The sequence below is a fragment of the Manacus candei genome, unplaced genomic scaffold (assembly GCF_025592945.1).
Source record: "Manacus candei isolate 608988 ecotype Guabito, Panama unplaced genomic scaffold, ASM2559294v1 h1tg000050l, whole genome shotgun sequence".
Taxonomy (NCBI): Eukaryota; Metazoa; Chordata; class Aves; order Passeriformes; family Pipridae; genus Manacus; species Manacus candei.
The window spans coordinates 19,001,643-19,016,958 of NW_026138098.1; the positions used below are offsets into that span (position 1 = coordinate 19,001,643).

A 15,316-nucleotide genomic window follows, 5' to 3' on the forward strand; every position below is an offset into this window, starting at 1 on the left:
CCTACAGTATATATGCCTTTGCATTTCAATCCTTTTTCTGCATTAATGTGACAAATAGCTTTGTTTTTTGTAAAAACAAAGTCTGCAACTGTTGAGTCCTTAATGATAGGCCATTAATTTACTGCTGCCAAAACTGTGCTTGTAAAGCTTCAGTCATTTTACTAAAGAAGATAACAACGTTTGTAATTGGTTGGCTCGAATTTCTGCAGTACTCTGTATTCATTCTACAGAGAATCAGCGTCTTTACAGGCTCAGCCAGAAGCTCTGGCATCTGCAAACTAAGCTGTACCAGCTGATGGCTTCCTTTCCATTCTTCTTAGTTCAAAATCCAGAGCATTGGCTAAGATGGGAGACATGCAATCCTTTAAAGATACATTGAGGATGTCTTTGATTTCATGGTGGATTAGATGCAGGAGAAAGAAAACATAGGCTTTTGAGGGGTGAGGAAGAGGAGTAGGTGGTTGTAGAGAGACTTATTTAAAAGGCATGAGAACCACTTCATTCCTGTCATTGAGCAGACCTGGAAAATGTGAGCTCAACAGTTCCAAAAGAATGCAGAAGTTGCGTATTATCTCTCCAATATGAAATTGTTAAAGAAAAATAGATCCGGCTTTACCATTCTAATGTTATATAGTAAGTAATTAATTGTCAAGACTTAAAATTTTCCTCAAGTTTTGTCTTCAGTGTTAAAGATTTAAAGAAATTTATGAGAATTAGCAAATTGCTTGTGGTTGCATGGTAATGCATAAAAATTATCCAGTAATTTTCATTCAGATTTTTCAAAGCATGAAGTATCATCATCTTTGGTCAGGAAGGAATTTCCTTCCTTATAATAACGTGTAAACATAACCACAGTTGGAATACATAATTTGATACATTCTTCAGAAGCATTGAGCACTTGCTGCTTTGGAGAACCACATGGAACAATGTGACCTGTTATGCATAGATGTGCTACTGTTTTCTGAGTCTTTCATACATATATTTGTAACTTTTTTTTGAACCCTCAAATTCACAGTTGCCTTAATTCAGATGTCTCCTGCAAAGTGCCTTGTAGGGACAGACACACAACTTCTGACAGCTGGCTGGCCTAAATTGCTTCCCTGTGAGTGTGTAGCTTCTGCTGGCCTGAGAAAAATTCATTTCCCTTCCATCCAAATTGGAGGTCACTGAAATGACTGTAGGCACGTAGTGCAGGCAATTCCACACTTTATCACCATTGAGGACTGGGCTCATTGTAACCTTCTAGATCTTAAATACATTGAGGAAAGACTGCAAGGGTTAGTTTTCTGGAGTGGAAGAAAGAAGGGTAAGGGAAAGTAGTTGGTACAAGGCTGTCTATGGAACATGCTGGTGAAAAAGCTGTGCAACCCTTTCTTGTTCCCCCTTGTCATCCCCACCAGGTCTTTTTACACAAGAGGAAGAAATAGTGGGTTGTGGTTTTTTTTTTGTTTTGTTTTTTTTTTCCCCCCTAGCACACCTGTAGAGAGGGACAGAAATCCTTTTGTCTTTCTAAGACCCTTCAGAGGTGAACAGCTCCCTAAGAGCAGATGGTATGTCAGACAGATTCTGAGGGAAGGGTTTATGAGTTTCTAGAATTCAAGTTTGAGCAAGTGGAAGAAGCTGAACTGCACCTATGCTTAAGCTCTCAATGCTTTCAGATTCTTTTCCAGTAGGAACTTCATCAGGCAAAGGCAGTGTTAGGCAACACTATACCCTAAATATTCTGCTTTGTCAGTAGATATGGCTGTAAGAGGCCATTGCACAGTGAGAGCTCCACCTAAGAAGCTGCTGTCTCTGTTATGATCAAGGTTTGGAAGTGGACATGCTCAGTCTCCACAGTAACCTATCAGGAAAAATTATTTGAGTCAAGAGCCAGAACAGTTTAATTGTCACTTGTTTGACAGTCTAACCCCTGAGGTGTCGTTGGATGTAATTAGAACATTGATACTCTAGAATTCCTACTCAGGATGAAACAAAAAAGCAGCAACAGAGGTGAAATGGTGTCATGCAACTCCTAGAAACTGCTGGTGCAGTACTTGCTCCTCATGTTAATTATGGTTGATCAGCTCCTCTTTGGCATCCTCCTTGCTGTCCTCCTGAACTATCTGTGACCATATTGGAGAGTTTTCATCTCTTGCTGCTAGCTAGTAGGAGCTGATAACAAAGCAATAATAATACAGCTTGCTTATAGGATTGCTGCATGGAATTGGGAGCACATTTCACAGAATCCTCTCTAGTTAGGGAGGCAGCATGGTCGTTGTTAGTATCTGTTTCTTTTAAGGAACAAAGTAGTTGTGGGCAGAAGCTGGGAGGAATACTGCCTGAGCTGTGTTGGTACAAGTGAAATACTTTGTCCTTGGAAAAAAATGTACTTAACAGTTGCGTGTTGTGCCTGGGCTCATCTGAACCCTAAATATTGGGCTGCTGCAGTAGAGGTGGCTTTCCTTCATTGTGAATTCACTTTAGCCAAAACAAACTGTACTTTTGGGCCACAGCGAGCAGCACATTCCAGGCAACATAGTCTCTTCTCTGACATTACAAATCACTGAAAACAAGGAGATGTGAGACCATTGGTGTACTATTACAATAAATATGTTTTAATGCCAGAAGTATAACTTAAAAATAACTGAAACTTTTTTACTGAAACTTCTCACAATTCAGCCGAGGCCAAACAAAGCACATTAAGAAAAACTCAGCTCAAGCAGACTCAAACATTACAAAGCACTGAACTCATGTAAGCAGGTTTTACAAGCAAGGGTTCAAGGTGAAGTTTGTGTGCAGTGCTACGTACTTTCTCTTTAAGAGCACTTGAAATTATTTTTCTCTCTTCCTCTTATATTGCATCTTTTTTTTTTCTGCTTGCCATAGTTCCTGAGGTGTGACATCACTTACCAGTGTTTAGCCTAGCTGGAACATTGCTTGGTTTATTTTCAAGGCATTGGTTTATTTGAAGCGATTGGTAGTCTCTAACAGTTCTTCAGTTTAATAAATAGATAAGTCTAGACTAATAAGGCCACACACATTATCAAGAAAGGCATCTCCAGGCAGGAGAGTCAAGCTAGCAGGTACGGTTTTATGAATAATAAGCCAGAGATTAAACTAAATCCTCGTTTCTTGAGTGTAGTTTTAGTAATCATACACTTGATCCTGACAACTGAAACAGATCACTAGCCTTAGGTTTGTAAGGGTTTTCTGTAGTCCATGTACCTGTACAGAGAAACTTTATTAGTGACTCTGTTCATGTTAAATCTTGTCACACTTTTGCATAAGAAACCACAGTTCTGAGGTCTGATCTCTTTGTTGGTGCTTTTTTAAAGCAGCTTAATGGCTTCTGAAACCACAGAAGGCATGGGAGGGGAGATCACAGGGCCTTTGGATTAGTTTATAGATGATAGATGGCAGTGCCTTTGCCTGCTTTTGCTTTATGCTCTGGGATGAGGTGTAAGATCTGGGATCTAAAAATCATTATGGACTCATGAAAATCCTCTACGATGATTTTTAGTTGAAAATTTGATCATCTTCTACTTGTAGCGATCATTAAACCTGTTAAATTGAAAAATGTTTAAGGAAATTAGGCATTTATATTTGACTGAGAAGTCAATGAGATGTTAGTGTATGCTTGTAAATCCTGTCCTTAGAAAATCTGAACCATGTCAATTTATGAGCTGAACTTCCTCAGTGCAATAAAAGGTTTTTAAGATTTCCCTTTCCTGATTGACACAACCAAATGAATGTTAAATGTTAGAATCCTCTCAAACTCGTTCCATACTGTGGAAATAAAACACCTTTCATCTACAAGGGTGCATTTTTCCTTAGGAAAAATTGCCACCAACTTTAGGAAAAGTTTTCCATTGGAACTGTGACACAGTGAATTTATTTTGATTCAAAGCTTGTTTATTTGCACTGCACGTGATACTAAATCCCCATGGGTTGTATTTTCCTAGTTTTTTACACTTTTTAAAATACGATCATGCATTAACTCTTTCAACTCCAAATCAACTTCCAACTCATATATTCCATATATAGATATATGGGTGGGTGGGCTTACATAGATAGATATAAAAAAATCATGGCAAGCACACAGCACTGTTTACTGTACAGCTTAATTCTTCACAAATATTACCCATACTGAGAAAACTCCAGCTTTCCTTATTTTTATCTCTGCCTCCTTGGCTACTTCAGATTTTTCTTGCTGTTTTTTTCTGTTCTCAAGTAGCCTAAATGGAGCATTTCAAGATGAGTTTTTTATGCACAGTAAGTTTTTCATTCTATTAAAGAATGATCCAGAAAAAAGCCAACAACAAAATAGCAGAGTTGTTATTGGTTGTAGTGAAGTTTAAACCGACGCTGATGGCAGGTTTACCCAAGATTCAGTTGTGATAGACAGGGTCTATCTCTGGCATTCAGGCTCTTGAAAACCTTTGTTTGGGGTGAAGAGTACTCAGGATAGAGGTTCAGCATTAGCTGGAATCAAAGGCAAAAAGACTGAAGAAATGGAATTAGTCTTCAAGTATCTATTCCAAGCAATCTTAATGAACTTTTCCTTACTCACTGATATTTCTTTTGTCTCTTCTCATAATCCAAAGATCAAGACTGGGTTTGTTTTTTTTTTTTTCCCTGCTGTGCTCAGGAAGATTCCCCCTAATAGAGCTGCCCTTAATCTTGACATAATTCATCTCATTTTTCACCTTCTTTCATTATCGGGGAGATCTTTGAGCCCTGAATACTGATACTCACCTTTAAGTCAATTGTAAAGAGCAAGTCAGGGAAGATGAATCACTGCAATTGTTCTGTTCAGCTATGGGTGCTAGTTTTTGTCCATTTGTCAAGATCTTTGTTGCTGCTTGTCTGCAATCAAAGGCTTCCTGTCACTACCTGCTTTAGTACTGAGGGCAAACACGTCAGCTGGGCCTTGTGTTACCCACCAGCCACCCCTTTCACAATTCAGCCTTGAGCTGCCATTTGTCTCCCCGTGCGCTGCAGCAGCACATGGCCGACTAAATGTCACCCTTACTGAAAATAGTAGAGTTACTATCCATGCCAAAGCAATACAAACATATAATCAAGCGTGTAATACATAATACAAACATGCAAATATATATATATACATACACAAGTTATTGTAATTGTGTAACTTTTCAATAGTGTTGATGTAATGACAATATAGAAACACATCAGTAAGCAGAATGACATAAGAAATGGGTGAAAAGCAAACCAGATGGGGGGTAAAAGGAAGAGGAATTATCTAACCAAAAAAAAAGAAGCTGCCAACTTCAGCAGAACGCAAGAGCATCTTTACTTGAGAGTATAAAAGTTCCTCCTTTTACATGCAATGGGGCAGGAACATCTTCTACATGGAAGTCTAGTCCTGTTCCTCCTGAACTTTTCCCTCAGACAAAGGGGATCTAAGGCTTGGCCTCACAAGTGATCTTAAGAAGGTTAAGCTTGAGTAAATGAGGTTCAAGGCAAAAAAAAAAATTCCAACTCTTCCTCATTGCAACAGCTATATAAAGGGAGAGATGCAACTGAATGTTTGTTGCAGGTTCTTTGAACAGGAATATAAGGCAGGACAGGTAAATATAACATAATGGCAGCCTTATGCTTTGCACTTTCCAGTGAATGCATACCAGACTAAGGATAGTCAAAAAAAAGAAGAATTTTCAGTAAACAGAGCTTTGAAGTGTAGATTGTGATTCCTGCTTCTGCATCTGACCTTCAGCAAGTCGCTTAGTCCCAGACTTTCAGTATTTAACCTTCCCTGTTGTGGGGTGCAAGGGAGAGCTGAAAGGAGGACTGTTTCTAAGGATTAGGAGGTGGCACATTACTCTGAGGTGAATGCTATATGGCTAACATTAACAGGAGATGGCTCTCAGGCCATATGAAATGCAATTGCAGAAACAACATAAGCAGATGCAAAGGAGAGCAGTTCTGCCAGCTTTAGGTAGTCTGAGCCTGGAAGAGAGAACTCGTGCAGTGCAACTGGGGGCCTAGAGCTATACTGCTCCCTCCAGGCAAAGATACCTACCAGGGTATGTAAAGCACGTTGACAAAGATACCTTAAGACAGGGGTGGCAAAGCATTGAAGTCAGCTGGGACCTGCAGCCCTTTTGATGGTGAGCAGTAACAAAACAAGTCCCTTAATCTTTCTAGGCTCTTACGTTTACTGTATATGCTTACAGGGTTGCCATCACCTTTCCCAGTTTCTGTACACCCAGATGGGAGGCAAACCGCACTGCCAGCTTGCTTAAGGATGGAATCTAGTGCATCTTGCACAACATGCACTGTAAGTCTGCAGCAAAGGAGGCAACTGAATGCAGGATGCCCTGGTCATAGGCTAATGCTGAAGCAGATGGACTATTCATCCCCAAAGTTAAGCCCCCTGTTTCTGCCACATCTGTTGAGGTGCTTGCACTCTGTTTGTGTTTGCAAACTCTGGTCTGGAGATGGAAGAAGCTTTGAGCAAAAGGACTGGAATGTCTACCTATGGCAACCCTGAGCTATGCAGGGCTGGTCTCTGAGACCCAATCTTGTTTGTATGGAAGCTTGATTAAAGACGAGCAAGAAGTTCAAGGGTATGAAAAACCCTTGTCTGTGTTTAAAATTGTTAGCAGAGCGTCCCTGTCATGGTACTTAGCAGCTAGAGGCCCTTTTTGGTTCACAGAGTAGAAGCAGTGCTCATGTGCTTCAGGGTTAGAGTTTAACGGCAACCATAATAAGAGCTGAAGCTCTGTTAGTGACAGGATGTGTGAATGCAGTAGCTGAATATGAACTTCATCCTGCTGTGGGGGGCAAAATTAAAATTCCATCCCCAAGTGTTTCTAGGCAGGAAGCTTTGAAATTGATTTCCTAAAACAATTTCTAAAGTCTAGGGTGTTTGAACTGATACAGTGTTGTGTCGCCAACTCAAACCTGAAATCCATAATGAGATCCTTTCCTGAGCCCAGAAAAGAAAGCATCTATGAATTTTAGGTACAATTCTGGACTTCTGAAGAAGGTGCATGTGACATTGTTCATTGTTTTCTTGGGGGTTTTTTGTTGGTTTTGGTTTATGGGGGTTTTTGTTGTTTTTTTTTTTTTTAAGAAGATCTAGGTGTTTGAATTCAGTAATTTCTTATTCTTTTGACTTCTAAGACTCAAAATATGTTGAATATTACCACAATGTAGAGAGATATGTCTGAACTCTGCCTTTTGGGCATCTCTAGTTCTGCTTGTTGCTTCAAGGATGTAGTGAAAGGAACCAGCCATGTATGCAAAGGAATACAAGTAAAATGTTACTAAAAAAGAAAAACGTTTCTGGGTTGGTCTACAAGCTCTGTCACTGCATATTCACATCATGCTAACACATGATGCTTTCTTGAAGTACTTCTGAAGTGCATTCTTGTTTCTAAGCTGGCCTCCGTGTGTAGAGTTGTCTTCATTTGCTTGTAGTTACATGTCTAGTCACTGCTGACTCTCCCACAGGCAAATTGTAGGGTCATGACCTTGCTCCTATTTAAAGTTTCAGTGGGGAAAGCCAGACATGGAGGAGCTGTATGTAGTTTTTGGCAGAATCTCAGGTCTTGTGTGTACAGGAATCTTTTTTTCCCATCCAGTTTTTACTTTTTAGAGACTCAAATAGAAGTATAAATGTTTTTTATTTTTTCCTAAATACTTTCATGAAAAATGTCTATGAAGGCTTAGAAAGCAGCTGGCTTGTCCAAATAACATCTTGGGGAAGGGGAACTGTAGTCAGGTCCCTCTGGCACAGTGATTCTTTGGGAGGATGCTGACACCACTTCTGCAAAAGTACAGTAAAAAGTCTTCCCTGTCTGCTTATTGTACTTCCTATGGCAATCTTTGTATGGGTTAGTTCAGTTGTTCCAACTAAATTTGCAATCTGTGATTTAATTCTGGTCTCTTTTTGCCCTTTGTGGTATGAGTAGGCAAGATCTCAGCTGGTCCCTTTGAACTTCAGGACAAGATGTTTGTTTTAACTTGACCAAGCTCAGTTGTTTGCTGATGGTATGACCCATACAGTAATTGTTTTTTTTGAGACAGTTTCATTCCACTGAAGAGCTAGCTTGAGCTCAGGCCACCTATCTTCCAGATGCCACATCCTGAACCCAGTTTCTTATGTGCATTGAGGGCTGTGGAAAACCTCTTTGTTGCTATCGTATCTCCTATAAAATATGTGATTGTGAAAAAGGGCACAGTAATGGGTCTGCTGGGTAAGGTAACTCTGCTTTCATCATGAGGCTGGGTATGTTGGTAAAAGATTTAGGTGGTGACAAGTTTCCCAGACTAATTTCCTGCTCTGACTGTTCTGTATGCAGAGGATGAAGTATGTCATCCTTGTAGCAGAGTGAGGTGGAACATTGATCTGTTCAGATGCCTGCATCCTAACCTTGAGCTAGAGAGCTGTTCTGCTTCATATATCTTAAGAATATGAATAATTCAGTAAATTCAAAATGGGAGACTGTCCAAGAGCATGCTATGAGGAAAAAAAGCAGAATTTGGATACACGGGGGATAAAACATCATGGCTTTTGTTTCTTAAGCTTAATGCCTAGTCCCAGGTGGCCATTGTTTCTCCTCTTTACTGAAAGACTGCCTCAATTTCCCAGTTCAGTGAATAGCTTCTTAGAGAGCCACAAAATACTTCCCAACATATCTCATTTTACCACTTTTGCTTTGCAAATCAACATATGCTGCTGAGTGTGTTGAGGCCAGAAAACAATTAATAGCAAGAAAAAGTGCTTCCTTGGCTTGCAGGCAGCTCCCAGATTGCTCCTTTGCCCAGATTGGAGAGGATTTAAGAAGCACACATTCTGTATGCTAAACCAGCTCTGCAGAAACCACAGCATACCATCATCCTGCTCTTATCTCTGAATTCCATGGACAGGCAATCTCAGCTGCTCAGCACAGGCTGGCAGCTTTAGCTTGCCAGTAGGTGCTGAAATCCATGTAAGTGTGGAAATGACAGTGACACAACGGCTCAGATGTTATCTCCTTAGCAAAGCCAAAGCAGTTTCCATGGTGATGGAGAAGCTCCAGGCCCCCAGTGATGCAGCTGCTGTGTTGGATGGGATCAGTAGCCTTTTCATACAGAGGCTGCTCTTGTAAAGCTTTTGTGCGTTTATGTGGTACTCACTCATAGGTTGTATCCAGCTCTGGAACGTAAAATGAGGGGTGAGGGGAAGATTTGAATTGACTGAAGTGAGTGCTGACCTAAAAAGGAAACAGGAAAAGAGGGGTGAAAATGTTTCAAGTCTTGAAGTATCCACAGGTGACACATGCATTGTGACAGCTTGAGTGGATTTGATACTCTGGTCAGTACTTTTCTGAGATGTTGTGTGCCAGCATTAGTAGCTCCTGAAGTTCTTGTGTCAAGTGGAAGTGTCAGATTCATATTCCCAGGTCTTAACTTTCTTCTGAATAGGATTCAAAATCAGAATGGGTCTCTTTCTTTGTATTGAGACTAGAAATTCCCTAGGACTTGGGTAAAGTGGATTATCTTGTGACTTGTGCATCTGAGCAATTAAAATGTCTTACAATTCCCTTGGTCCCCTTTCTGGGTAATAATCTCTCAATATCTCAGCTCAGGTATGTGGAATTAATTACATACTTTTCCTCTGGGATCTTACAACCTGTGCTTTCACTTTCTTATTGCTGAGACAGCAGATACAACATCTCCAGGTTCCCACACTGGAAATGCCCATTTTGCACTTCTGCTTTGATCTTCTATTAACCTGTGCTTTGTGGGTGCTGCAGCACATGTGTAGGAATTGTGTGTAAAACTGCTCAATTAAAATAATAATTTGATCATTTGGGCCCAGATTTTTAGTGGTTTTAAGCATTGGTTGCTCTCCTCTGAACTAGGTACTAAAAGAGATTTGTATTCTGTCTTTCAGGTGGCGCAGGGGACCGGGAAAAGATGCCTGTCAATCATGAGGCTTTCCTGCTCATGGCTAATTCCCAGAACGAAATGGAAGATTGGGTAAAAGCCATCCGACGGGTTATATGGGCTCCATTTGGTGGAGGTATTGCAAATAGCTCACATGCACATAAATTAAAACATTTGCCTCAAGGTAAAACATATTCTTGTGATACTAGGATATGTGTAACACTGTAAAATCACTGAGATGTCTAGATAAGCTCTTGATTGTCTGGAGTATTTTGAAGCAAGGAGATTGGGTTGATTTCCCCCCCACACCCCTCCTGCCAGGGGATGGACAGGAATAGAAGGGAAGGGCACATGCAGACTGTATAACTGACTCAGAAATGGGTGGTGATAACAAACATATTGCTGTTGTCACTACTCAGTTCTTTACAGCAAATTATTCTGTGGACCTTTTGTATCCTTATGGACATGAAGGAGTCTATCCAGTTATCTTGGTTTTCTTCCATAAGGGCAGATGCCCACCTTGAACATCCATACCAGCCAGAGGCAGCAAAACTTTGAATCTAATTAACGTAGGGCCCAGTTGAGAAGGCAAAGCTTCCACTGGCTTTAGTTGGGGGTGTAGCCTGAAGAAGAACAGGGTCAGGCTGAGTGAACACCTGTAAGGTAATACAGCTGCCGACAATTCCTGTAGTTAAAATGAACAAAAAATCCAGACTCTTGTTATTGATATGGTACCATAGTCTTAGAATTCTCAAGTCAGTAGATTAGATAGGAGTTGTTTGTGTGGTTTTAGCATAGAACAAGGGTTCACAGTTGTTTTCTTCTGAGTTCATGTTGGTGACAGCAGCTGCTGGCTTGGTGCTGGACACTGGGCTTTGAAGTGACTTCCATGCTACTGATGGAGTTCATGCAAATAGTGTTATCATATGCAGATAGTGCTGTCGACATCTTTTGAGGGGTACAGATAAAAAAGCACCAGATAAGGGTTAGGTAATACAATTACTTTTGCAGAAATGAAGTTACTAGTTTTCCTGGATGTAGGGGTGAGAAAAGTGACCTTGATGCAATTGAGGGAGGCTCAAATACCACAAGGTCACCAAGAAGACCTGGTGTTTGTTAGTAACTTTTATCTTGTTGGTTTTTGGTTTGTTTTTTTTCTTTTTCTTTTAAGTGACTCTTGAAATTTGGAGTTCCTGTGTAGCAGCATTTGCTTTGTCTGGAGGAGATAAAATCTCTACTGATGCAATTTTTTCCTAGATCCTTCTTTTACTTAGCAGAAAGGGCGTATGTAAAAAAGTTAGCTTGTATCTGATATGAGAGCTTGTGTGTGATGCTGTTGTGCTGTGGGCAGAACAAGCCCTCTTCATTAGTAGAAATAGGTCTACCATGATTTCTCCTCAAACATGAATATGTGCTTGTTTTGCTTTCACTCTGAATTCCAGTCCACAATGAAGGGTCTTTTAGTCTCTGAGCTCAGTGCAAGTCTTCCATCAGAAGTCTCAGAATCTAAGCTGGTATTTCTGTGGCCATTTGTAGTGTACCTTATAGTGTGTATTTTACAGCTTTGCTATGTGCATCCAAGAAATACTGTGAGGAAAAAGGAGGCAGTCATGACAAATGCTACATGTTCTAGCAACAACCATCTTTAGGGCATGTTTTGTCAGCACTGTGGGTATCAGTGCAAATTTGGCTTCTTTTTTTGCTAATGTTTTGAACAGTCTCTTGAAGTAGTTTCAGAGCAAACATCTTTAAGTATTAAAATAATAAGTAATTAAAAATCACAATATTTTAAAAACAAAAACATCAGAATGGCATAAAAGTAGGGATGGACTTCCTTTTTTTTATTTGTCTGTTTAAGGGGTAGTATTGTCCTAATTAATATGCTATTCTTCTGTACCTCTAAACTTCTCTGCAAAACTATCAGATGACATTTTGGTTTTCCTTTAACTGAGGCAGATACTGTTACTCTTACATTGATTCCAGGAACTGGGACTTTATGAGATACCATAGAACCATAAAATGAAATCATGAGGATGTGGAAGTGGGTGGGGGCACTACAGCAGTGCAAGGGGGAATACAGCAGCTTCTGTTTGTTGCTCTTTTCACATGCTGCAGATTTGATCTTGTTCCATCAGTGTCAGTGTAAAGGTTGTTTCGGATGTCAGTGAGAGCTGGCTTAAGCCCTGTGGAAGAGAAGCACTGCTGTTTGCAGAGTTGGAAATAAGTGCAATTATGTATTGATTTTTCCTATCTGTGGATTAAAACTACACAAGAATATGGGTACACCCTGGGCAATCAGTCTGACCTGAGCTCTCTGCCTTACTACTGAAATGCAGCAGACTGAGGCTAGCTTGGCTATGCCTGCTTTGTAGTCCAAGCTGCATGGGCAGATTCTTATGCTGGGGTCACTTCTCTGAGCTAACAGAAGTACTAAACACTGTCAGGGGTGGGTTTTTTCTCCCACTGCAGCCATGGCTTCCCACCAGGTTTCATTCTGCTCACACTAGTGGTTACACAGCTGTGCAGTAGGAAATGACCTGACAGGAAAAAAAAAGGGTGGAAGATTAGTTTGAAAGTAGATTGATTCCTTGGTCCTGCTAACCATGCAGCTGCAGGACTAGTAGTTCCAACACAATGAGGACATGGGGGAGAGATGATGGGGTAGAAGAGAGCATGCTTGTTCATTCTGACTGCAACCCACACTTAAATTGGCTTAAAGAACTGTGGAGCTGCATCCTCAGTTTCTTTGCACTTTGCAAAGAATTTATAGGAATGTCAATAACTATGAAACAGTGAAGATGTTCAAACCAATTTTTCCAAATGGTTTTTAGGCAGTCTGGGGAAATGATCAAACTTACACCTTCTCCATCAGAATCAGAGCAGGGCAATTTCTTTGAGTGAGATTGCAGCTTAATTCAAATGTGGGAAGACAATAAACATAGCTGTCTCTGTTTTAATTGAATAATTTGAACTCTGCTTTGCTACCACCACTAATTTGAGAGCCGAGTCTTATCTATCAACACTATTTAATATAGTATGCTAAAGGGAGGAATTAAAAAGCAGGCTTCATTATTAATATGCAAATATCCAGCCCTGGAGAAGGTTGATATGGTGTAAAAAAGAATTATGCAAAGATAAAAGGGGGGGGCTTAACCACACTGTAATCTTTGCTGATGTACTGAAGAAACGTAAATAAAAAGGGTTGAGGGTACCTTCTTATATGTTGCTGCGAGCACATGAACTGTGCTTAAAGGTCAACAGCAAAGGCTTCTTAAAACAGAAAACTCCCCAAAGCTGCTGAGGATCCTAAATTATTAATAGACACATTCAGATTTAAAAGCCATATGGAATGTGTTCTTTGAAATACACTTCAAATGTGGCTTTAAAATAAAATCCTAGAGTTCCTGAGTCTTTTGAAGAAGAGCTGTCTTGTTTACAGGGAAAATAATTTCCTAACAAGTTTCCTTGAGTTTCAGGCTCCTTAATTCTTTAGTCTAGCCCATCTCATTCAGACCAGAAGATTTTGTAAACAGTGATTTGAGAGTATTCTGTATGTTTTGATTGTCTTTAAGAAAAAAATTTGTCACAGTGACTTGATAGAAGTAAGTTTTGGAGCACATTCTGACAGAGGGTGATTAAAACTGTTTCCTATGGTCCTTTTTACTTCTGTGACAAATTTTGTTCCAAGTTTACACCACTAAAAGCTTATCTGGAGAGTCCCTCTGTGTCCTACAGTCATGCTGTTCAGCAGTTGCTCTTTCATGTGAAGTGCTTGTAGCAGTGCTGTAGTGCTAAATGCAAAGGGTTTGTGGCCATAGGCTTGGGTGAGAATGACCTTGCTAGTGTCTTCCAAAGGTGGATGCATTTGGTGTAGTTGGGGGAGAGAGGAGGTCATTCCTAGCTCTGTACATGTAGGGTGGGGCTGTACTTCTAGTCTGAAGAGGTACAGCCACTAAAAGGAAATCCCTTTTCTTCTACACACCTCTCAGTTGACATGCCTTCCTTATTTTTGTTTCCATCAGCTGTAGAGCAGAATGTGTCTAGGACTGAATTTTTGGCCATGAGATACAAAGCCTGGGCTTTTTGGTGCCTGAATTGAAAGCCAAGTGGCATAACTCTATCACAGCTCAGCACACAGCCAACACTCCATGGGGACAGAATAATTCTCTGTTAATCTTGATTTATGTTTGTGTTTGTTTTCTTCTGTTTACATATTCTGTCTTGCCGTGAGCAGTTCCTTGCTCCTCTGCCAGAAATACACGTCTCAGCCGCTTTCTTTCTCCATTACTTTATCCTAATTTCTCCTCCTCCTCATCCCAAGCTTTCATCAGTTACTTGTGATGCAGGGGAGGTGAAGTAGTTGGAAGGGATGTATTTCCCTTAGGCAAGCATGGAGGGCTTTACCCTGTGACAAAGGAATTGCGTTGCAAGAGCTTCAGGAAGTTTCTCTGCTCAGGAGGAATAGTCAGTTTTTAACTGGTGGGGTCTGAGGAACTGTCCACTGAGGAAGCCACTCTACTATTGTTAATTCCAGACATCTTTCCCATATAGATAAACCATGATGTGTGGATTCTTTCTTCTTCTGCCAGCAAACAGCGCAGAAAATATTTTGGGGTTTTTTTTTTGGCAACCAGGGCCTTATTGTGCAGACCATGTCTTGTATTAGGGGAGAGCTACAAACTAGGGTAATTGAGGTGTAATTTAGTTCCTGGGTCAATGTCCTTATGGGTAAATGGAAGACTAGACCTACATAGGCCTAATTAGGAATCCTGCTTTGGATGAGTAAATGTCTTTCAGATAACACCTGCATGAGAGCAAACGTGATCTGTTGTGAAGGGTCAGGTTTTGTATTAGATGCATGTCCACCTGGATGCCAGACTGTTTAGAAGCTAGGATTAAGTTTTGGAAGTCTTGAGTTTAATTTTTTCACCTGCAAGATGGGAATTTTCCAGTAAGAGCATCATAAGCATAAAGCCATATCAGTGAATTTAAGATGCTAAGATACCACAGTAATGAAGAGCAGGGAGGTGACTTCTGTTACTTCCCCAGTGTGAAGACAGAGAAGAGGTTTCTGCTCCCTTTCTTGCTAGTGGGCTACCCCTGACTGACAGTCTCAAGTAGGATTCCTGACTGGGTCAAGAGGTGCCCCTTCACTAGGTGTGAGGGTGGGCTTCCCTTGTGCAGGCTGCCCCAGGTGTGTGGTGTTTGTTGTGCCTGATAGGTGCTGTTATCTCTGCACAGAGATAGCTGGCGCCTGATGCAGCTTATCACTGTTTGCTCTTTGCTGTTGTCTAATGCTGGGAGATGGGCCCAGCCAAGGGAAGAGGAAGAGAAAGATGATGGGGGTTATGAGTTCAGATATTTGCCCAGGACTAGGGGATGCATGAATCATCTGTAAGGAGGTGCTGGTTAGCCTTGCCCCAGGCAAAGGTAT

The 15,316-nt window shown here is 40.7% G+C and overlaps 1 protein-coding gene across 3 annotated transcripts in view; it reads left to right on the top strand.

Annotated features, from left to right (window-relative positions):
- Nucleotides 1–15,316, top strand: part of ARHGAP22 (Rho GTPase activating protein 22) — a 142,775-nt gene that overhangs the window by 93,169 nt on the left and 34,290 nt on the right. For 2 of the 3 annotated variants that reach the window (XM_051800107.1, XM_051800110.1), the window contains one exon: nucleotides 9,890–10,066. In XM_051800107.1, the coding sequence (XP_051656067.1) occupies nucleotides 9,890–10,066 (177 nt within the window). The remainder of the gene's footprint in view (nucleotides 1–9,889; nucleotides 10,067–15,316) is intronic. The other variant, XM_051800108.1, reaches the window with a different exon arrangement.